This window comes from Heptranchias perlo, chromosome 17 (genome assembly GCF_035084215.1).
Source record: "Heptranchias perlo isolate sHepPer1 chromosome 17, sHepPer1.hap1, whole genome shotgun sequence".
NCBI lineage: Eukaryota > Metazoa > Chordata > Chondrichthyes > Hexanchiformes > Hexanchidae > Heptranchias > Heptranchias perlo.
Window position 1 is genome coordinate 40,028,974 of NC_090341.1, and position 25,464 is coordinate 40,054,437.

Consider the following 25,464-nt stretch of genomic DNA (forward strand, 5'->3'; position numbering starts at 1 on the left):
CATCTTTCAGTTCTGATGAAAGGTCTTTGACCTGAAACATTAACTCTTTTTTTCTTCACAGATGCTGCCTCACTTGCTGAGCTGTTCCAGCATTTTCTGTTTTTATTTCTAATGGTACACTGATGCCTTCCTGCTTGAAGTCGTACAAAATATTTTTCAGATGTGGGTCTTGGGTTTAATAAAATTAATGTTGCTTTTCTGTCCTACCTTCTGATAAAAACCTATGCAGGCCCATAGGGCCAGAGTATCTCACAAATAGAAAGCTGTGCTTCAATTTACCTTGGTTAATTTCCAAAACAACAAGAGCATTAGTGTTACACAACTGCCAATTACCCATTGGTTCAAATAACACTAACATGTTACGAAGTTACCTTGTGAACTGCACAATAAGGAAAACAGCACAAGAAAAATCAAACATAATCATCCTAACTTCAACCAGGGCACAGAGAAGGGGAAGAAAGGTATGCGAGAAAAAAAGGCTGAACTCTTTTTAAGACATGACCCCCTTTCCTCAACTGCAGCATTTTAAAAGGTACAGTCGGATAATGGGCCAGAAATTGCTTTCAAAATAATGGTGAGCCTAACAGCGCTCACCGTTATTAGTGGCAAAATTGAAGAGCAAGTTGCGGTGACCCCACATGTGCAGTTAAACATGGAAATCCGGAACTTGCCCTTTGTGGTTCGCCAGTGATCTGAGCTTCACCTTGAAGGGACATTGCCAGCTGCAATCAATAGAATCAACGGCCAGCATCAACTTGCTCTCCTGCCCAGCTGGAAATGAACTAATAGCGCCACAGAACAGATACGACAGGGGGACTGTGATATACTCGAACATATTAACATCGAGCGGGAGGAGGTATTGGCGGTTTTAGCAGGCCTAAAAATGGATAAATCCCCAGGCCCGGACGAAATGTATCCCAGGCTGCTGTGTGAGGCAAAGGAGGAGATTGCGGGGGCTCTAACACATATATTCAGAACCTCTCTGGCCACAGGGGATGTGCCAGAGGACTGGAGAACCGCTAATGTAGTACCATTATTCAAGAAGGGGAGTAGGGAAAAACTGGGGAACTACAGGCCAGTGAGCCTAACATCAGTGGTAGGAAAATTATTGGAAAAAATTCTGAAGGACAAAATTAGTCTCCACTTGGAGAAGCAAGGATTAATCAGGGATAGTCAACATGGCTTTGTCAAGGGAAGATCATGTCTGACTAATTTGATTGAATTTTTTGAGGGGGTGACTGGGCGTGTGGATGAGGGTAACGCAGTGGATGTGGTATACATGGATTTCAGTAAGGCCTTCGATAAAGTCCCGCACAGGAGACTGGTCAAGAAGGTACGAGCCCATGGAATCCAGGGTGCCTTGGCACTTTGGATACAAAACTGGCTTAGTGGCAGAAGGCAGAGGGTGATGGTCGAAGGTTGTTTTTGTGACGAAGCCTGTGGCCAGTGGGGTACCACAGGGATCGGTGCTGGGTCCCTTGCTGTTTGTGGTCTACATTAACGACTTGGATATGAATGTAAAAGGTATGATCAGTAAGTTCGCTGATGATGCAAAAATTGGTAGGGTGGTAAATAGCGAGGAGGATAGCCTCAGTCTGCAGGACGATATAGATGGGTTGGTCAGATGGGCGGAACAGTGGCAAATGGAATTTAACCCGGAAAAGTGCGAGGTGATGCACTTTGGAGGGACTAACAAGGCAAGGGAATACACAATGAATGGGAAGACCCTGGGCAAGACAGAGGGTCAGAGGGATCTTGGTGTGCAAGTTCACAGATCCCTGAAGGCGGCGGAACAGGTAGATAAGGTGGTAATGAAGGCATATGGGATACTTGCCTTTATTAGCCGAGGCATAGAATATAAGAGCAAGGAGGTTATGATGGAGCTGTATAAAACACTGGTTCGGCCACAGCTGGAGTACTGTGTGCAGTTCTGGTCGCCGCACTACAGGAAGGATGTGATCGCTTTGGAGAGGGTGCAGAGGAGATTCACCAGGATGTTACCAGGGCTGGAGCGCTTCAGCTATGAAGAGAGACTGGGAAGATTGGGTTTGTTTTCCTTGGAGCAGAGGAGGCTGAGGGGGGACATGATTGAGATGTACAAAATTATGAGGGGCATAGATAGGATGGATACTAAGGAACTTTTTCCCTTTGTTGAGGGTTCTATAACAAGGGGACATAGATTCAAGGTAAAAGGCGGAAGGTTTAGAGGGGATTTGAGAAAGAACTTTTTCACCCAGAGGGTGGTTGGAGTCTGGAACTCACTGCCTGAGAGGGTTGTGGAGGCAGGAACCCTCACAACATTCAAGAAGCATTTGGATGAGCACTTGAAATGCCATAGCATACAAGGCTACGGACCAAATGCTGGAATATGGGATTAGATGAGACTAGGCTTGATGGCCGGCGCGGACACGATGGGCCGAAGGGTCTCTATCCGTGCTGTATAACTCTATGACTCTATGACTCTATATGCATAGTTTTTTAAGTCTAAACTAAGTTTCAACAGCATGGTAAGACCTGATGACTGCCCAACAACTTCACTGGCACTAAAAATTAACTTTTAAAAATGTGCAGTCTCATTACTCCTGATTTTAATAGCTTTTGGACATTTAAAACAAAATTAAATTGAAAAATTAAACTTTTTTTTACTTTTTCCTTCTGTGTCTTTTATCTCAGTCTTTTACCCTTATCCTCTCTTTATTTCACTTTCTCTATGTCATTTTATAATACCTTATTGGGCACATCCAGGTTTTTAGTCTGCGTGGTTTGTGAATGAAATGCACTTCCTGGTTCTCATGGCGTGGCTTGCTTCAAGCTGATCGATTGAAGGGCCTTAGAGCTCCTTTCACCACTCACACAGACCAGGAAAGAATGCTTATGTTATTTGAAATCTCAGTTCATGGGAGTTGCCACCAAAAAGAACACGGCAACTTAGTGGCCGAATTTAAATCTAATGAGTTGCGACCTCTGCTCGTTCGCCACTCGGAGCAATTTACAGATCAATGTGTCACTGTCACCCATGGGTGCCTTCTCACTGAAAACAGGACATTTATTTAAGTTACACTGCAAATTCTTCCCTTGTTTCTCATTAAACTGTATTCAGTTTATGAATTCAAGAATCACAGAAAGGAGAAGGTAAGAGGTTGCTCAGGAGGTTGACGTCTGTCCTTCTTTTAAGTATTTGATCAAGGATGCAGTTCATTATGTGGGGGTCTGCCTCCTATTTTAAAAAGTATTCAAAGGAGATTGCTTGATTTATTTTCTTCATTATTATGTTAGATCAATTATAGGAAAAGTAATCAAGCAAACAAAGCCTACATGGAGGAGGAATCAGATGATTATTTAGCTGCAGAAATGAGCACTCCAGGAGCAGTCAGACAAATGTAGAATCACATTTGATACATTAGAAACTTTGCAAAATATTTTGTAGTCTGAGAATTATTTGTGGTTTGTAAAATACTTGCGAATTTACTGAAGTTTCACCTATATTTGGATTGTTTTTTGTGCCTATGTCTTGTGTTCATTACAATTGCAAATATTTTCAGCAATTAATACAATCAATATGCTTTACCTCATCTTTTTTCCCCTCTCATGATGCCTGTTGCCCTTGCCTCTGGTTGACCTAATATTGCTGGTAGGTTGAATATAACCAAGCCATAGACATCACCATGTTCATTTACAATGTTACTCTGTCACGCAAAGGCTTGCTGTTATTGAAGCACAGTGGGCTGTGTGTCTTTTTCTCCATTCCACCTATCAATCCATCAAACAACTGATAACGCTATTGCTAAAGTACACTGTCTGTTGGCACTCCTTTCTATTATGTAGTTTAACCATAACAAGTCTAATAGGAGCATGGTTTCTGATTAAGAAGCAATTTTTCAAAGTCAAGTATCCACATGACAATATGATAAACATAGATTTCACTGATCTGTAAAATTTTACTAAAAGGCTACACCCTCATGACCTGCCCATATGTTCTACAACTGGAGTATGCCGAGGGGTGTATTACAACTTAATTAAACGTGGCATATAATCAGGATATCATTGTCCGTTTTCAGCTTAAATTTGCATTTTATTTTATCCTTAACTTCAACCCTTAACTTTGTGATTCTTTTCCCCCCATTTAGCTCAATACACTCAGTGCAGGGGTGAAGTGGGTCTTAAGAACCAATAGTCTTTCATAGCGAAAGAGGAAGGATAATGTTAATCTTCACACATATTACAGATACTAACGGGGAGCGGCATATAGATGATTTGAAGCAGTCAGTTTTGTGATGTTCCTGAAACTGGCCTCTTGAAAAGCCATGCACTCTCTGTGGCAGCACAAAATCTGTCAGCGATGTTCAGGAACTCCATTGGTTTGGTTTCTGACTTCGCTGAGAAATGACTGCAAAATCACATGAAATGTGCACGTAGCTCAAACCTATAAATACCTCTTCTGTTGATAATCAATAGAATTCTCCAATATAAAATTACAGCATTGCATTTTTTTGAATATATAAAAAAGGATGAAAGCGTCACTTATAACAGGCACGATGACCTATGTCTTTTCCCCTCATATCTATTTGGGAAAAATATATTCTGCTCTCAGGACCCAGTCAGGAAATGATGAAACTGAGGCAGGCAGACAGCACCAGCTAGACCTCCAGATAATGAAGTGGCCCTTCTTGCTGCCATGTTGGGGGTCTCTTGTATCCCCCATCTTTATAGGATTCTAGCTCCCACTTAATGCAATCTCCACATAATTCAAATTTAAAATAAAACCATAAGCAGTTTGAGCATGTATGTGAAAAATTGCTGAAAATTTTAAAATTGAGTAAGAAAACCCTGCAAGGTCGGGGGGGGGGGTTGTTTTCAATCCTCATCCCTTTAAAGTCTCCCACATCAAAGTGCGCATGAAACATCCATGCCTACACCAGAGACCTGATATTTCACATTTGGAAACTGCTGATCTAACAAATGATACGTGTTCAATCACTGTGCACCTCCATAGACACTGTCATCCATTCCTTGATAGTGACTTGAAGCTGTCAGTTATTTTGTGATGTGGAGATGCCGGTGATGGACTGGGGTTGACAATTGTAAACAATTTTACAACACCAAGTTATAGTCCAACAATTTTATTTTTAATCCCACAAGCATTCGTGGGCTTTCCCCTTCCTCAGGCGGTGTGTAACTCATTATCTTGTAACTCATTATCAACTGTGTATACAGCTAAGTTACAAAATGATTGACGATTTCAGATCAGCATCCAGGAACCAAGAGAGTCCCACTAAGTCAATGAATGCATTTGCTGACTTAGCCTATGTCTTACGTTAGTTAAATAGCTTTCCAGTAAATTTCCAACTTGAAATATTGGATAGCCATGAGGATGTAGACATGGTTTGAAACCAGGCTTTTTTCATACCACAAAGCGTATATCTTTAGAAAAAAATGTGCCACAATCGAGTCAAAGTACTTTGCATTGATGATATTTTGCCCATAGTAATAAATTTCCTTTAAAAACCTGACCCACATAAATGTCAAAGATAACTCTGAAAGAAAGCTAAAATTAAAAAAGGTACGGTTCAAAAGGGACAAATGTTAATAAAAAGCACTTGAAAGCTAATTATCAGATGCCATTCTTTCCATATATTACATACAACTGATTTTGTTGAGCAAGAATGTACAAGAATAGAATGAAGTGTTTTATTAACAGGGCTTATCAAATATAAATGAGGTTTCACACCATGCATTTTTCTATCTTGCATTATAAGTAAAAGATATTTTCAGACATTTTTATTTAAATCTTATTGCATACATTTATATGCAAATCTATTTTTCTTATGCACACACATATATAAGAGATATATAGAGATATATATAGCGCAACCTGTTCAATGATATTTATCCTTAGTCTTGGAAGATATTCAAAATTTCATAGCACAGAGGCCAGTTTTAGGATGTATAGTTAGTTTCCTGGTGTTTCTGATCTCCACTATTTGCCCCTGAACTCTAGGCTTGTAAAGAGCAGGATCCATTGACTGAAGTATACAGACCGTGACCCTTCAAAATAACCACTGCAGAATACTCCAGTGTTCATGAGAACTGGAAGAAACACTTAACAGTTAGACCTTCAGTTCAAACTATGTTTCAGCAATCAAATAAATTTGTTACCCCAATAGGGTGCTCCGCTGTTAATGCAAAGAATCATTGGCCTGAAATTCTGACAGTGTCGTCATGCCGTTGAAACTGAGGTAGAGTGCGATTTCAGCCAGCTTTCAGTTTGTGACACAGACCCTGCTGTCTATTGCGGGGTCAGCCTATTTAAATATGTAGAAGTGCGCAGGCTGTGTAAGTGCAGCCTACAATGTCTCAGATATGTGAGGATGAGGTGGAAAATAGTGAATTTCTGTGAGTTAGGGCTTAAATGGGTCATGAATGGATAGAAGGGAGGGGCCTGGAAAATAGTTGGGAGAAGGGGGCGGCAGAGTGGGAGGTAAAGTGAGGGGGAGGGGTTAATGGAGGAATTGAGGAAGGGGATTGGGGCTGGAAGGTAGTTGGGGGTGGGAAGGTGTTTCAAAAGTACCTGGAGAAAAGGCCTGGAGACCTGGTGCGGCAGCAGGATACAGCAGCACCTGAGGAAGCAGGCAACCTGGATGACAAGGATGGCAGCCAGACCAAAGAAATGAGTGGCAGGCATCAGGGAATTGGACTTGCATGTCCTCCTAGTGGAGAACTGAGCAGGAGGGGTGGTTTGTTTGAGGTCAGGGGGAAGAGACCAATCAAGAATGTGTTGCACACTTAGTGAGTGCCATGTCCTTGACTCCTCTGCAATGCAGGAAGACATTTAATGATTTCATCAGTGCAGCCAAGGTAAGCCACCTGTCTTTCCTGACCTTTCCTTGCAGTGCCTCTATGTTTTTGGTACTCTTTCATTTGTTACCATTATTGTGCCAGAAGAGTCAGAGGTGAAAGAGAGATCTGACGAGGAGAGGCTCTGCAGAACTCAGGTCTTGGCTCCTGAGCCTGTGGACTCAGATCTCTGGAGTACAGCTCTACAAAGGATGCTGGATGAGCATCACCCTTGTGTGGGGGCACTAAGGATTATCTCGGAGCTCGGTGGCACAGGTCACAGTGAAGTCCAATGTCAACCTTAATGCCAATATCTGAGAAGGAGTTGGCACAATGCAGTACTACCTGGAGTAGGTGGTATCATCAGGAACATCTGCATCCATCTCCCCTGACAGAGGCGCCTCCAGATGTGTTAGTTCATCCAAAGGATGCTTTGACCACTGACCCTCGGGCCTTGGGGGACCATTCAGAGAGAATGATGGAAAGAGGCCTCTGAGAGCTTTAGGTACATCTCTCGAGGTCTGTAGGATTGAACTGATACCATTAAGTCTGCGCTCTCGCTAGGACCCAGCACAAGTGGCATGGCAAGAGCCCACTTTTGTGATGCCGTTCTCTCTCTTGATGACAGCTGATATGACCTTTCTAGCCAAGCCTCTTAAATGCCTACTCATACAGATGTCAGGATACAGGGCCAGGTTGCATATGACCTGCAGTGGTGAAGCAGCCGATTGAGAAGCCTGCCCAGAACTCAGAAGTCCTGAGATGAGGGCCACCTCGGTCACTCGAGGCTCATGATACCACAGCGCAGCGAAGCATCACTGGTGTCCCTGTCCCTCAATATCACCCCAGCCCAGGATAGCGTTAAGAACAACGCACACAGGCACCAGAGGTAGACATGGTAGTGTACAAAGCATGCTTTAAATGTATATGCGCACAATAAAACCACTTTGGGATATGAAGTCAGGTGTTATGAAGTATGCCTGTTCTTTGTTTTTTGACATTGAGGGGATGTTTGGAGGTCAGTTAGCAATGGGACACATAGTTTGTTCTGTGTCTCGTAACTGTACCGTTGTTTCCTTAAGCAGGCTTCTTCTGAGACATCACTGAGGGAGTGTCATTGTCTGTGGACTCTGGTGAAAAGAGACTTCCTAGTTGGTGGTCTTCTCCATCGGTAATAAACCCCATAGTAAGGGGTTCACAACAGAAACACAACATTTCTCTAACTGAAAGGGCACAAAAGCATGTTGCAGAATCCTCTTAGTAGGTCAGGTGAGAAAAGATTTTTTCCCAACCATTTCTGTCAAAGCTGATGTTTCAAAGATTGTAGATGTTCAAATCCTATGAACGCAGCCATTTCCTGGTTTGTCAAGTCATTCAGGTAACCTCCTCATCTCTACAAGCTTAACCTTCACTCGTGCAATTCTGGCATAAAAAGCTGAATTTCTGGATTGGCAGCTTTTGCCTTCATTATCCTGTCATTTGCGTACATGCACCACTTCTACCAGAATTTAGCGCGTATTTTAGAACAGGTGTAACTCTGATGTATCTGATTTACACACGAAATTCCAGTCCCTAACATCAGACTACTTTTGCACCAAACAATACTGGAATATCAGGCCCATTATGTTGAACTTCTCAAAGCAATCTGTCAGCTGGTGAAATACAATAAATACCTGTAGAATGTGGTGGAGGGCCACAAAGCAACACAACTCCTTGTCCCTCTCGGACAGACACGTTACTTCTTGATTTTCCTTTGAAGTTTTCAAGGTCTGCACAAGAAAGAATAAAAGAGAATACCATCTGTAAGATCATGTTTCTGTGAAACTAAATATCATTATTTTCATTGAAAAACATAATAAAACACACCATATATCAATAATAGATTAAAAGTCTTGCATTATAGTACACACTTCCTGTGTAGTCACCTGTCACATTTCAGCAATAACAATTTTGTGTCTCCTCTGGCTCACCAACACCGCAGGAGATAGGGTATTCAGTTCTGAATAATGCATCAGTGCTTAACGTGTGGATACAACTGTTATATGCACACTGTAAGGCAGGGGTTAAAACCCCGAGGATACTGGACTTTTGGACATTCAAGGGTTAACTGTGTTCCTTTGGACATTACACCTGGATTAAGGAAAGGGTTAACATTGCCCCTTTGGACATTAGTTTAAAACTGGACATTTGGACATCAGCATAAATTCAAAACTGCTAATGTGCAGAGACTTCGACAAGCTTTGGTTTGCAAAATAGCTGATAAGATACCTTACAAAGTAATTTAAACAACTAGAGGCAGTTATTGTGAAGCCATGCAAAGCCATGAGAGACAGGTCGCCATGGCAGCACTGATAATAGAGGCCTACCACATTCCAGGTGTCTGGAAAATACATGAGACCATTGCACCTGGTTGTAACTGATGCAACTGTCAATCATTGAGGCCTGTTCGTGGTCGAGGCATAGCGACAATGGACAATTGGACAAAATGACACTTTCACTAATATTCAATGCCCCATTGGGCAAAAACAACATAAAAAGGCATCTTGGTAAATTCGGCACTGCAGTCGGGTTGGAGTCTAACAAAGCTCGCCTAGAGGGAGGACATCCAACAACAACAAAGGAAAAGACTCTCTTCTGCCTTGATGAAAATAAATCATTGGTTTTAAGGTTATATGTATTACTTGGTTTGCTTGCTGCTTGTTTAAATGGATAATGGGTAGAGTAAGGTTATATGCATTGCTTAATCATGCTTGTGTGAACTTTTTAAATTATTAAATAATCACTTTTGATTAACAAATCTACCATGAGTGTGACTTTCTTTTCTTGATTATTGTCCAGGTTCAAGAATCACTGCAAGTCAGGTTTATCCTACAACACTATGTTATGTGTTAAACCTCTTGAAAATGCATGAAAGCTCACAAAGTTAAATCAGGGACCCCAAAGGACCAGTGCATAAATGCTGTGGTACTAAGAAATACAGAACCGGGAAGGCTGCAGTTTTGCTCCATGCTGTGTTGAGTTAACTTAACTCAGTCAGGCTGATGGTGGGAGTTCCACAACTGGCCTCAGTGCCGTTTGGTCAGGGATCCAAATAACAGCCAGAATTTTCATATTTCATTGCTATTTATTGATGCCTTCTGCAGATATATGTGGGGTAAAGGCAAGGTCTGGCTTGGTTGTTATTGCCCCCAGGGAAGTTGAATAACAAAAACCCTCATGATTTCGGTTTGTGCATGCAGATTGACCCCGTCAGCAGATACTAGAGAGTAACATCACTTGATTCTTAAGTCATTCGATGGGTGAGTTTTACTGATGCTACCTCTTCCCATAATTTGTTGATGTATTACCATCAAGAAATTCAACCCCATCACTGAGTCATACCTGATCTGCACAGCATAGTTACTTCTGCCCGAACCAGTTGAATCAACATGTGATACCACCTGTCAATGTTTAGCAGCATTCATAAGAGGCCATTTTCTCTCATTTACTACACCCAAACAAGGCAATAGAACAGCTAATACAAAGAAACTCAGGGCATCTGGGTATGAGAAAAAAGGCCATAAACTTATTAATCCCAAGGTTAGTGGCAAGTCCTGAAAAATGATACTGTCTGTGCCTGCTCAGCTCACATACCGTGACAGATAAATAGATGGACAGGTTAACAGATAGATAGATACATAGAATTTTCAATTATATATTGCCTTATAACATCCTCAGGACACGGCAAAGCAATTCTCAAGCAATTAATTACTTTTGAAGTACAGTCACTGTTGATATGCAGACAATCATGGCAGTTAATTATTGCACAGCAAAGTCCCACAAACAGGAAGTGTGAGGAATAACTGCTAATTCTGTTTTGGTGGTGTTTAGTTGAAGGGTGAATTTCAGATAGGACTCTGGGAGAATTCCTTTTTATTCTTCAAATTATGCCATAAAATGTTTTATTTCCACCTGAACAGGCAGGTGGGGCCACAATTTTAAGTCTCAGCACCTCTGAAACTGTAGGATGCCCTCAGTACTGCACTGAAGTTTTAGCCTAAATGTGTTAGGCTTGAATCTATGTAATGATCCAGAAACAGCCCAACCACTACCAATATTATGGTATTAAAGCTGCTCAAATGTTGGGAGCTGCTTTACTGCTGTATCAACTCTTCATTAAACAAGTAATTATAAATGATGATATTGCCACGGACATCAACACAAAAAAAGAGGGCTGCTACTGGGAAAGAGGCGGGATGGAGGGGGGGGGGAGCAGGAGGAGCAAGATATTTGATATTTGTAGTGAACTTTGAGACATCTGTATAAAGATCTACTTATGATTTCACGACAAATAGCGAACTGAAAAAGTCTTTCTTCCAGATGAAGAAACTCACCAGGGAATGGCTGAAAGGAGTTACCCAAGTCTGACAACATGAAGTAAGACCTTTGAGGTAGTTTATGAGTGTTCCCCAAGTGTTCTGCAGTCTTGTCACTAACTTCATTTGGTTCTTGAACTGCCCCACACCGAAGGGCTAAAGAGCTTCTCCAACTAGTTCACCAGATGTCGTCATCACCAGTGTGTTCAAATAAAAACATTCATTTTAATCCCCTTCCACCCCCTCTCCTGCAAAAAATGGATATTGAATTCTGATCATTCTTACTTTACAACTTTTGATGACAGTTCAATAAGTATTTTGTTGGTTGTAAAGTGCTTTGGAACATCCTGAGGTTCTGAAAGGAGTTATATAAATGTAAGTCTTTCTTTTCTTTTTTTGGTAACTGTTTCATTTGTTATGGGCAGATGCTTCCTTTGACATTGTTTTCAAGAAATTAAATAACCATGTGGAACAATTGCTTTTAGTATATTAGAAAAGATATGAACTATTGTACATTACAAGTTGAATATGTCCAGCGCCTACAGTGCACTGAAATAACTGCAGTTCACTAAGGTAACCGGACAGTTTTCCTGATGTAATGCACTGCAGCAACTCACCAGTGTTACTTAATAGTATCCCTCCCCCACAACCTCTAACCACCAAGAAAGACAACAGCAACAATGTTGTGGGAATGACATATCTTCTAAGATCCCCTTCACGCCACAAAACATCCTGACTTGGACATTTACCACCTTCATCGTCGCTGGGTGACTTTCCTGGAATTCCCCACCTAACACCATTGTGGGAGCAACATCACCATGAGAATTGAAGCGGGTCAAGCAAAAGGCCAAACACCACCTTTTCAGGGCAACTAGGGATGGGCAATAAATGCAGCCTTGCCAGCGTCACCCACATCCTGGGAACACTTAACACTAATGTGTTTAAACTAAACTAAATACAAAAGACAATTCTAAGTCATGCCCCACCCTTGACACCTACCTCCCCCGATATCCCAATTGTCTTCAAACTAAAATGCATGTAACAGTCTGTTTAATTTCAACAAATGATTTCATTTTTGAAATAGCAGTGATATTTAGAGACATTTTTCCAACATTATTCTAACACGTAATCTTAATCAAACAAATTCTAAGACAAGATACTTTGATCATAATTATAGTATTGGAACATAGTTAGGAATTTGTACGATAACAAGCTTTACAATTTATTCTGTGCATTGGTCAGTCCCCCAAGACCTTCAATTTAAAATTCACAGCGTGTGGTTAAATCCCATCATGCTTCACCCCTCCCTATCTATAATCTCACCCAGCCCTACAAATCCCACCCCCGACCCTCCCAAACTCTCCGTTCCTCCAACTCTGGCCTCTTGTGCATCCCTCTTCCCTTCACCCCACCTGGCAGCCATGCCTTCAGTCATCCAGTCATCTAGACCCGATGCTCTGGAATTCCCTTCTTAAACCTTTCTGCCTTTCCAATTTTAAAACCCATCTATTTGACCAAGGTTTTTGGTCTGCCCTCTAACTATCTCCTTCTTTGGCTGAGTGTCTATTTTTGTCTGTTTACACCACTGTGAAGTATCTTGGGACGTTTTTCTAAGTTAAAGCTGCTATGTAAATGATAGTTGTCATTGCTGTTGAATTCTATTGAATGATTCACAACAAGGAACTCTCAATAGTAATAATGTAATAAGGTAGTAATGGGGCGGAATTTGCTCTGAGCGGCAAATGAACAGCACCACCCGTTTGTTAGACTTGCACTTGCCCATAGGCTTTCTATGGGGTTTCGCACAGCAATTTACTTTAAGTTGGAGATCCATTCAGTGCAGCACCCTCAACAGGGCATCTGGGACCTGTGTGAACAGGGCATGCAGTTATGCCTCCTTAACCAATCAAACTGAAGAATCGTTAATGAGCAGCACAGTGTCTGAACCAGGAAGTGTAATTTAGAATAATGAATTCAGTGTCAAATCAGGAACAGAAAGCGAAATAAAGAGAGGGAAAGATAGATTGGATTAACAGACTGAAAGAAAAAGTAAAAAAAAAGTTACTTAATTTTTTAAAAAAATGTCCAACAATAATTAATACCCAAAGGAATGAGACGCCCGCTTGTAAAAGTTCATTTTCAGTGCCAGAGAGGTTTTTTGGCAGTAATTAAGACTTAGCATGCCATTAATTGGAATGGACAAGCCCTAACTTTTTTGGGGGGGATTAAGTCCATATCTATGAGGTAAGTACAGGAACTTCAAGCCATTCAATACATTTGAATGGTGAGTCAGACACCAAGTCGCCGTTTTCGGGCAGTTTTTGAAGGAGCAGGGCATCTCGGAGAGCAATATCTGGATTACCACGTTAAACTGCACATGTGCGGTCGCCGGAAGTGACTGTCTGATTTGTACATAAATAATGGTGTGATTTCCGGCAAAATCCAGCCCAATATTATATCATTACTGCACAGTGCACCAGAGTAAAGCTGCTACAAAGGTTGAACAGTAACATTTTGATGACTTCAATGAGGTGCCCATGACAGATGATTTTACAAGCTGAATATTAATCTATAGCATGGCTGCACATAAACACTTCAATTCATTAAAATTCTAGAAAATGACACCTCAACTTTTCAGACTGGTGGTAATATCTGTACTCATTAATATAGATAGAAATTTTTATTGTGTTATGTAGACATATTCTGATCCCCTAAAGCTCACTGGAGAACTCCAATAACACATCCAAAGAAAAGATTTTCTAATCTATTAATTATTTGAATGCAAACACAGCTGATCAAAAGCTACGCTGCTTCTCTAGATATGCTGGAAGATGATTGAGTTGCTGATTTTGAAGCAAGTTTTAAATAATTCACAGCCAGACTTTTCCATGTACTTATAGTTGAGATATTTTACTTCATCTCAAAATGTAAACATAAATAAAATGGCAAGAGTTTTGACATTTGCTAAGTTATTTTTCTTATTTTCTCCCTGTTGTCTATGTGACAGGTGCAGGCTTTCTACTGTATCACATCATACAATGTATCTCTAGCATATCCTGCTCATAACGTAGCTAGGCCGACGTACTGGAAGCTACAATAGAACATGTCAGATGCTTTTGTCTTGATGTGCGGGCCTGTATGCATCGCTATATATACATGCTATCTGGGATTAAAAATGAGATTCAAAAGAGGGTGGGCCATCTGTGTTTGCGTCAGGTCAAATAAAAAGATCAAATTAAAAGAGTCTGCAAATCAGAATTAAAAACAGGAAATGCTAGAAATAAACAGCAGAGAGATTTCCAGTGGTTAACTGTGAATACTATTGTTATCTTATGAATGAGGTAGGTCATACAATGCGAAATACATAAAACTACAAGTTAGTTAAGAAGAACGCAGAATTTTTAGGAACACAAACAAGATCTTGGGTCTCAAATCATCACTTCTTTTTGACTCATCTGAAACCCACCTACCGGTCTTTTTTTGTTCTATCCATCAATTCCTTCTCTCTCCAAAACACAGTTGGTTACCTTTCCAACCCATTTATACTTCAAAGGCCTTCCCTGGTAATTTATTCCACAACTCTATTTCCCTTTGTGAGTGGGATGAAAGTGGCATTCCACAGCTAGCCTTTATTCTGGTTTATCTCTTACAGATTTTTTTAAAATACCTTGGTGTCTTTACGATGCCAGTAATGCTACAGTCCTGTATAGTGTGATGTGCAGCCAGCAGATCTGAATTTCAGTACTGGCACCCATGTCACTATTACCCAATATTTTGCTTGCCAACATTAAAAACTTTCAAAATGAAGTTTCAAAATTCTTGGCCCTTCAGCAGAATATCTAGGACCTTTTTAAGTATATTCTTTTATCTCAAATTATAATACGACTGACTATACCCAAAACATATTTTTCAAATGCATTATTATTCTTGGTAGTCTAGTGCAGTAGTATGAGTCCCTGTTCCTGATGACCTTTTGCTGTCATGGGTTCTCTGCTCACATAGAAAAGATTGGATCACCAGGGAATTCTTTAAACTTTGCGTTGCACTGGGCTATGGTCACACTCCTACATGTGATCTCTCACCACTTTGCTAAATTAGATTTGGGCAACTTGGCATTTAAATTTCATGACACAGTTTGTGCCAATGTGAAGTCAAAACTGTTTCACATCAATGCAAACGTGAGGTGGTCTCAGAGAGTAGACGTTGTATGCAAATGTGGTGCCAGATGAGGAAATGCATCTTTTTCTTCTGGCACTGGCTTATTGTAACTGGTCTTAGCAAAAATTAAAACATCCAAACAGAAAACGGAAGAAATCTCCCAGCTCTAGTGTCCATCACTTCAAGCGCTCGGTCACCTCAGCCATTGTTTGGTCAATGCAATACTTTCTGCCTCGTTATTTGAAGTCCAATGATAAGAATTATGTTAGCCCTTTTAAAAACAGTTTTGAACATTGTTGGTGTCTTCACTTAGGTTATCTGGCAATTTTGGTGCTGACTTGTCTTGACTGGTCAAACGTATGGCATATCTGTCCATGTGCTGATGGAAGTAGCTTAGAAAAATGAATATCATCGACCCTCTGCTGGGTAATCTGGTAGTTGTAGTCCACAGCAAACCTAAATGGCGCATAGATCCATTTTATGGAGGTTAGGAATTGCTTTGCTGAATTGTGTCATGTTCTATTCTCTAGGAGGTCCAAAGAGTTAATTTCTTAACTCTGTATGTTAGTGGTCAGCTATTGCATTGATATGTAAATACTAGAGAGGATAACGTAAGGATGTTGTATTACGGTCGTCCCAATGGTTGACAATGCATCTGTGGTGCAACTTCAAATTAAGTTGCTATTTAATTACCTTTACAAGTTAATAGCACCCATTGTTCTTGATCTATAAGAAATGAACCAAAGGGCATGTGTTACCCTGAGGGTGAATAGTGTGCTATCTGTATAGCTAAGAGGTGTTTCATATTTCATGTTACAACTTGTGGCCATGTTCTGGTGAACCACAGGAAGAGCAGCAGTGACACTGGGATGAGCTACAGCAATTAAAGACAAATATTTGGCATCATGCCTGTTTAAAGGTTTTTTCGATGGGATGGATTATACTTTCAATGTCATAGCATACGTGTGGAAGGGGAAGCTTTTAGATAAATAAACAATTTTATTTGCTTGTCTTTTAAAAATTCTCTTTTTTCTTTTCTCGGGTTTCCCTTCCCCCTACAATCTACCGGTTTAAAACCCGAACTGAGCATCACCGTACAGCTCGTCTTGATTTATCTCATCTGCTATTTTACTCTTTTTAAACTTGATGTGGAGATGCCGGTGATGGACTGGGGTTGACAAATGTAAGGAATCTTACAACACCAGGTTATAGTCCAACAGTTTTATTTGAAAATCCAAATTTTCAAATAAAACTGTTGGATTATAACCTGGTGTTGTAAGATTCCTTACTTTTTAAACTTGGTCATGTGCTGTATTTTGGGCCTTAGCCCTTCACCTAGGTTTCTCAATATATATCGAAAAAACTCCAATTACACAGTTACATCTTTTTTTTGATACAATTATTGTTACATTTATAGAAACCTGGAGATTGAAAGAATGTTTTTGAAATCACTGGGGTACATTTTACAATTTAAGCTCCCGACACAGAGCTTTGCGCAACAGAAGCACATATTAGGAATTTGAGCATGGAGATTAGCGTGCCCGATTCACGACAATAATGGATGGAGAATCAGATGGGCTGCGAATCAGGTGCGCTGACCTCCATGCTCAAATTCCTGAATGCGCTTCTGTTGCACAAAGCTCTGCACCAGGAGCTTGGTAAAATTTACCTCTAGTCTCCAACTGAAATCAGACAGGTGTATTTTTATGTATGTTAGAAATGTGGCAGCAGTGAAACCTGCTGAGATACCAGTAAAATTTATATACAAACTGCTTGGGATTGATTGAATTATTGGGAAAAGGTAGAATATCTGGTGCTGCAGTTGCCACACCAGGAGTCAGTCCGTTTGAGGCTGGCATTGTTTGTATATAGTATTTAAGCTCTCTGGAAAAGCACCAATAGATCTGATATACCTGCTGAACGCTATAAAGTATGGTCAATAAATCCTACCTTTTGTGCAAGGCAAGTGTCTCTGTCATTGCAAAAACAGGACTAAAATGTATTAAATTAAAGCAATATTGCTTCAAATGGTGAATCTCCTATTAAGGTATTTATGTTCATTGATCCATTTTAATAGCTAATGCTGCAGTTAATAACTTGTGAAACCTGCACAGAAAATTTAGTTATGAATAAAAATTGATTCAGGTCTAAGGACAAGCGTATTGGTTAATCTATCAAGATTGGCATAAACCCTGAGTGTAGAAATGGGCTGTCTTAAACATGCATTATGATCAAACACTTTTCTATGTTATATACTTGGGCTAATATTTTCCTCTACGGATATAGTTTGGTCAGAAGTGAGTAAACAGGTGGTGGTCAAGACTGGTAGTTTGCCGGTAACATATTTTTCTTTTGTTATTTTTTCAGGCAAACATGCTGCCATACTAAACTGTGCAGATGAAAGCTATCCCGTTAAAAATAATGCTTCTTAAGGACTGTTAAATCTCTGTTTAAGGTCAGTTTTACTGATGGTGGGTAAAATACAAGAATATGGTTCAGCACTGACAATCATACTTGTGAGTTAATTTTATAAATGGCTGACAGAAGTGATTAATGCTGTGTACCTTTTGGGGTTGGTATGCGTGCGTGCGTTGTTTGGGTGTAAAATGGGCGCAAAGCATACCAATTTAGCAATGGGACAACCTGCGCTCAATCTGCACCGGCAGTGATCCCACCGCTAAATTCTTGGGGCCCTTTTTGGAGGTGCCCCAGGTGAATGCTTAAAACAGGCACTAGGCCCTTCAATTATGTAAATTAGGGGTCTAACGCCAATTGAAGGATCCAATCCAGAAATGTAGTCAGCAATGAGAAGGGCTGGCATCCCATGCAGGATTCTTCAGCAGCACCTGCGTCTGGCAATTGGAATGAATATAGGAACATACAAAAGGTTGTAAGCAGGATGATCAAAAGGGCAAAGAGAGACTTGTGGAAAAAAGCATAGCTGCAGATGTAAAACATAAATAGGGCAGTCAAAGAAGAACTGATACAAATGGGGTTAAAAATGAGGATCAGCACAAAATAATTAACATGCGAAATGATTACTTCCTCCGAGAATGCATCAGGGAAGATATGAGTAACATGCCCTCCCAAGCCATTGATAATCCAAGTAAAGTTAATGACTTTGATATAACTGAGATAGTAGCCCTTAACAGCCAAAAAGAATTCAAAGCAAATTAATCTGCAAGGATAGATGAAATTTATCCCAGAGTTCTAAGAGAGATAAATGAGGCATCTACAATCATTATGAGGAAGTCAATGAACACTGGGGAGAGCCCGTTAGATTGGAAGCAGGCAAACATGGTGCCCATTTTCAAAAAGGGAGACAAAACACATGAAAACAAGCACAGACCCAACGCTAGGCCAAATAATAGAATTGATTATCAGGATAAACTTGAGAAATATTCATATGATAACCTAGCGAACAACAGCCAGTATAGATTCTGAAAAAAAATCCTGCCTGACCAACCTCCTTGACTTTTTTGGATGAAGTGACATCCTAAGTGCTACAATATCGTACTCCTTGACTTCCAAAAGATATTTGACGAGATTTCACACAAAAGACTATTAGCTAGCTCAATATGGTGGGACTCTGTATAAATGAACAAGACATTGGCTTAAGGTTAGAAAACAGTAGTAATAGTTAGTGGAGTTATATCAGGGTTGTGGGGAACTGCTGAGTGGGGTGTCTCAGGGATTGGTGTTAGGATCCCCGCTGTTTCTAATTTAGAACTTGGATCAGCAATCTCAATACAAGTTGGTTAAATTTGCAGATGATAACAAACTAGGTGGGGTAATTGAATCTGAGAAGATATCTTAGGAACTTAAAGGAGCTAAGTAAAATATGTAAGTGAGCAGAACAATTTCAGATACTATTTAATAAAGTGTAAAGTACTGCACATAGGAAGAACAAAAGTGGGAACAAAGTACTTTGGGCCCAAATTTAGCAGGCCTGCGGGTTCCCAGCGGGTGGTCCTCCGGGAGCATTGTCAACACGCTCGGCGAAATTAGTGGGTTGCCCACGCGATCGTAGCAGGCAACCCACTAATAGGAATCAATTACCTGCTCCTCCGGGGTCCACGGCGCTGGCCTGCGCGTCGGTCGGGCTGCGCATGCGCAGTACGATCTGTCAGCTGGAGGCTCTCAAGTTAAAGGGGCAGTCCTCCACTGACAGATGCTGCAACCAATGGGACAAATTGCAGCATGGAGCAGCCCAGGGGGAAGGCTGCTCCCAGTTTAATGATGCCTCACCCCAGGTATCATCAGATGGGGTGAGGAGGAGGGGGAGGACACAGATCTTCCCCCCGGCGGGCGGGAGGAAGCGGCCTGCCTCTGCCACCAAGAAGGCCTGGCTCGAGGTGGCAGAGGGGGTCACCTGCGCCACCAACATATCGCCCACCTGCATACAGTGCAGGAGGCGCTGCAATGACCGCAGTAGGTCAGCCGCAGTGAGAACACGAAGTCTTTCCCCTACACTCCGTCTGCCACAACACTGCCCCCACCCCACATCTCCTTCGGCACCGCCAACACTATTCTGTCACATCACCCTTCATACCCACTCACACCCCATCCTCATCTTACCTCCACCTACTCACCTCGCCAGTACTCATCCTGCCACTAACACGCAACCCACTCCTCATACAATCTCATTGCTCCATCCCATACTCACCCTCTCGTGCATCTCCCTCACGGCCAGCCTCACTCAACCTGCCACCACCTGTGCTGCAGCCACAGGGCATGCATCACATATGTGCAGTAGGCAGCGTAAGGCAAACGTCTCGTCAGCATGAAGGGGGTGCACAAGGGTGTCTGAGGGTTTGTCATGGGTGTTACCCATATTGAATTTCAGAGCAACAAACAGCACACATTATATTGACACCACCACTGCCATGTCTCCGCGAATCCTGTCCGTTGTGTCCAATAATGCCCGCTCCTGGGTATCACTATGAGGACCCACCACTGATGCCACCCATCGTGTTACTGCAGAGTAGGTGCAGGTGTATTTGCAGGGCTCGTCCGCGCAGACGACTGAGAGACATCGGCGGTGTAGCCGGCTGCACCCTGGAAGGATGCGGAGGAGAAGGTGTGGAGGGCAGTGGTGACTTTGCCAGCGACAGGTAAGCAGTTGGTGCTGGGGCCAGCCAGGAGCAGCTCGGCATGAAAGAGGCTGCAGATCTCCACGACTACATGTCGAGCGAATCTGCGCCTCCCTGTGCACTGCTGCTCAGAGAGGTCCGGGGAGCTGCGCCTCGGTCTGTGGACCCTGTGGCGAGGGTAGTGCCCTCTGCGACGCGTCTCTCTCTGCGGTAGCCCTCCCTCCTGCTGTGCAGGTGGGCGTGCAACAACACCGTGTTGGGGGGATACACGTCCCTGCGGCGGACGGCGTGGACTGCGAGGCTGCTGGTGCTGGTGCTGGTCATGCTCTTCGTCCTCCGAGGGTCTCCACACACCACCCATCTGGCAGGTGTTGGTCTGAGGGGTTGTGCAGGGTAGGTGTGTGGTTCCGCGGACTGGGGCTGCGGTTTCGTGTCGGTCTGTCCTCTGGCTTGGCGGGGGGTGGTGGAGGGCAGGGGTTGCCCTATGTGACGCGGTGGCCTCCTGCGTGGGTGAGGGCTCTCCCCCGTGGAGCGCACCTTGGCACCTGCCACAGGCTGCTGGCTGCAACACGCCTGGTTGGAGGGAGACTGTTTCCCCCAGTGTGGGAAACTCACTGCCTTGAACCTAAAATCCCACACTTCCTCTTTTGACAGCTGCTTCAGCTCATTAACTGACCACAACGAGCAAGTTAAGTACTCTCAAGTGGAACCCCGCTGGCTTTAATTGCCTGCGGGATTCCCACCAGCGGGGCTTGCGCGCGCAGCCCCGCATGTCAGCGCGGTACCCGGAAGTGGCCGGGATTTCGTCGCGATCCGGTCACGTGACCGGAGATCGGGATTTTCGGGGCCACCACGCTGGGAACCCGCCGGAAACACACTCCTAAAATCGAGCCCTTTATGTATGCTGTTAAAATGGCAAAGGATTAAGTTGAAGAAATTTTAGGAGTTTTAATACACTTGATGCTCAACAAAGCAAACTGAATTTGAACTATATAACAAAACAGTAGAGTACAAATCTGAGAAAATCATGCTGAAACTCTACAGTGCTCTGGTCAGGCCACACTTTGAATACTGTGTCCAGTTCTGGTCACCAAGACAGAAGAAGATGTTCAGGTCCTGGAGTCAATTCAGAGAATAGAACAAGGCTGTTTGCTAGGTTCGGAGGAGTAAGTTATGAGGAAAGAATGGAGAAATGTTGGCTTTTTAACCTTGAAAGGAGGTATACAAAATAGTAAATGAGACGGAGAATGTAGATGCAGAAAGTTACTTCACATTTCAGAGCAGGACACAGGTTCAATGTAATAAATGGAAAATTTATGACGATGTCAGTAAATTCTTTTTCACACACACAGTAATTGTTACGGAATGGACTTCCAGGTCGAATTATGGAGATGAAAACCCTGGAATCAGTTAAGAAATAATGGAATGCCACAACGGACGGACTGTAGGGTCTTTCTGGATTGATGAATTACGGAAAGCTGAATGCTCTTCTTCATCCATATGTATCATATGATCTTGTGAAATGGTCTCCGGTTCACTGAATCACTGCTGTTTACAAAATAATCTGTTAACTTTGTGTCAACTTTTTCTCAAATACACTAGAGTATTTGAGAGCTGACCTTGCAATTGCCCCTGATATCTGACATTCTACCAAGCTACACAAGAAAATACCCACTACTTTCTGCACTGCTATCTCATTAACATAAACTAATAAAACCGTCTAACCCTGGGGGAGGGGAGACACAGTTTTTATCTCCCATGCGTAATCAGAAAGCTTCAGAGCTGTGTTGCACAAGGAATTCTGCAAGCTTCATTTCAGCTGAAATGATTGCCTCAAGTTGGGATGATCAGTGCTACTTATAGTGATATCACTTTATAAAAGGCAGGCTTCCTTTTTAGCACTTGATGTGCAAAAAAAATTAACTACCATATGGAGTATGTAGAGTTGATTGTGTGAAAATGCAGCTGAGGAAGTAGTTAATTAATGTGCCTTGAAAACACTGAAAATTTCAAAGATGTCTAGAAGGGATTCCTGTTCTCAGTGCAGCGACTATTGTTGCAAAGAGTTCAACATGAAATGTTTCAGTGACTGGGTCCATTAAATGAATTTATAAACAAGTTAATTAATTAATAGAAAGAAGAATCCATTGAATACCAAATTTAACTAAGCAGCTACACAGGAGGAGTTTTCATAACCTATGTACTGGATAATTACTACAGTCTCAGTTTGCTTCCACCTCCATTTTACTTTTTGTGGGAGCAGCAGTTTGAGAAATGGAATAATAATAGTTGGAAAATATACATGTAGTTTCCTGGTTACATTGACCTCCATGTACAATTGCTAAGTTTGGCAAATCAGTAGGAAAAATCGCATTGGACACTGTTCCTTTCAGAGATGAATTCCTTCTAGGCCATATCATTCTTTCTTTCCCAATGTAGTCATCCATAATTGTAAACAATTTTACAACACCAAGTTATAGTCCAACAAATTTATTTTAAATTTCACAAGCTTTCGGAGGCTTCCTCCTTCCTCGGGTGAATGTTTTGGATTCACCTGAGGAAGGAGGAAGCCTCCGAAAGCTTGTGAAATTTAAAATAAATTTGTTGGACTATAACTTGGTGTTGTAAAATTGTTTACAATTGTCAACCCCAGTCCATCACCGGCATCTCCACATCATGGCAGTCATCCATAGGTAGAGGCTAGCACAATGCAGAAATAGAATTCAAAGTGCAGAGAGTAAGATATCTGTATGTGGAGGATGATTTTACAAAGGTTGTGGAAGAGCATTCCCCAATGTGAGAAATGTACTTTCTATTTATTATCCTCAACATTCCAGGGCTAATTTTCCCCTAAATAGTATTTCTTTTAGAAGGGCAGAAGAGCTGTTCAGTTATGACCCAGTACTGCTCTGCCAAACTGCACCTTTACAGTAATGTTTGCTAAAGCTGTCCAAGCTATGTTGATCATTCAGGGAGTTTACCCAGTGAGCAGATGAAGCACATGTGCCAGACAGGTCCCATATGTGATCCCCAGCATGTGCTGAATTAGTTGATCTTGGCCGGGATGCCAGTAGTGGAACTACAATTAGCCTCAGCAGCCCTCATTTAATGAGAGGAAAATCAGACAGAGTTCCCTGCCCTGATCATTTTCCAAGCACTCCTGCTGGAAACACACAGTTGCGAACAGGATTGAGCTTGGCTATGATGCAACCTCTACCAGATAGGCTGCCAATATTCATTATCAAGGTGTACACATGAATGATAGCTATTTGGGTGGCTGGCAGCCTTGATGTTGTACTCCAGCAAGGAATCAATGACTTCAGGAGTGGGTGAGATAAAATTGGAACGAGACAAATAAAATATTACTCCATGTTGTTAAATTGCAAGGATGCTCTTCTGGAGCAACCCAATGTCTCCGAATGGATTTATTAAAAAGAGGCAAAGGTGCTATACCATGAGAAGACTAGGAGTCATCTTCATAGTGCTCATGCTGAATGGCTCTTAATATTGTGCAAAGAGAATGTACTAGCTAGCTAATAAGAATTTAAAATACATTCAATTTTAAATGAGCATATTTATGACAGATTTACCTAAAGTTTAAGCACCATGGGGCACTTATTTCATTTTTATTCTGTTAATTGAGTTCTTCTCAGTTCTCAACACTTGATGGAACCTACATTCCATTCTCGATGACATGGAGCAGAAAAGAAAAATGATAAATTTAAATCTGAGATAGATAGCTTTTTGGCAACCAAAGGTATTAAGGGATATGGGCCAAAGGCAGGTATATGGAGTTAGATCACAGATCAGCCATGATCTTATCAAATGGCGGAGCAGGCACAAGGGGCTGAATGGCCTACTCCTGTTCCTATGTTCCAATGTTCCGAATTTTATGGGCTACGGGGATTCAGACAATATAAACTCCTTCCAGATGAGAACGGACGGCTCCATGAACAGACCACATACTTAATTCGTCCTGCTTGCCAGCACTGGACTGTTTAGTTTCACGTGAAGCCACAGGCTCAAGAGAGGGTGTCAGTAATTTGTGTGTTACTAGATTCAGATCTCAAGGTGGGACTGGGGCTTGCAGGAGCTCTGTTCATTCAAGCTCTTCTAAGAAATCTGGGAATAAAGGGCTGTTCCCCAACAGAGCTACTTGTATGAGCAATTAAATGCAGCTATTAATGGTCGTGGTTCTGCATGGGAACCAGCCACCAGTGGGTTATTGCAGGGGCCTGTGTTAGGGCTGTTGCTCTTCATCATCTTTATCAGTGATCGGGATGTAGGCATCAGATGAACTGTTCACAAGTTTACGGATGACACTAACATATTTGTGGGTGTAAAGAACATAGGTGGGAAAAATAGACTGCTGACAGATCCACATGCAATTGGGAATTGGGCAGATGCTTTTTATAAAATGATGGAATCATAGAATGGTTACGGCACAGAAGGAGGCCATTCAGCCCATCAAGCCCATGCCGGCTCTTTGTAAGAGCAATCCAGTTAGTCCCATTCCCCCGCTCTTTTCCCATAGCCCTGCATATTTTTTCCCCTCATGCATTTATCCAATTTCTTTTTGAAAGCCATATTTGAATCTGCTTCCACCACCCTTTCAGGCAGCGCATTCCAGATCAAAACTACTCACAGCGTAAAAAAGTTTTTCCTCATGTCACCTTTGGTTCTTTTGCCAATCTGTGTCCTCTGGTTCTCGACCCTTACACCAATAGCAACAGTTTCTCTTTATTTACTTTATCTAATTCTCATGATTTTGATCACGTCGATCAAATCTCCTCTGCTCTAAGGAGAACAACCCCAGTTTCTCCAGTCTATCCATGTAATTGAAGTCCCCCATCCCTGGAACCTTTCTAGTAAATCTTTTCTGCACCCTCTCTAAGGCCTTCACATCTTTCCTAAGGTGTAGTGCCAGAATTGGGCACAATACGCCAGTTGTGATTGAACCAGTTTTTATAAAGGTTCAACATAACTTCCTTGCTTTTGTACTCTATGCTCTATTTATAAAGCCC

The 25,464-nt window shown here is 41.9% G+C and overlaps 1 protein-coding gene across 4 annotated transcripts in view; it reads right to left on the reverse strand.

Moving 5' to 3' along the window:
• The window catches only part of LOC137334260 (contactin-4-like), a 1,825,202-nt gene that overhangs the window by 661,934 nt on the left and 1,137,804 nt on the right, over positions 1–25,464 (reverse strand). For all 4 annotated transcript variants that reach the window (XM_067998918.1, XM_067998917.1, XM_067998915.1 and 1 more), the window contains one exon: positions 8,508–8,603. In XM_067998918.1, coding sequence (XP_067855019.1) covers positions 8,508–8,603 — 96 coding nt within the window. The remainder of the gene's footprint in view (positions 1–8,507; positions 8,604–25,464) is intronic.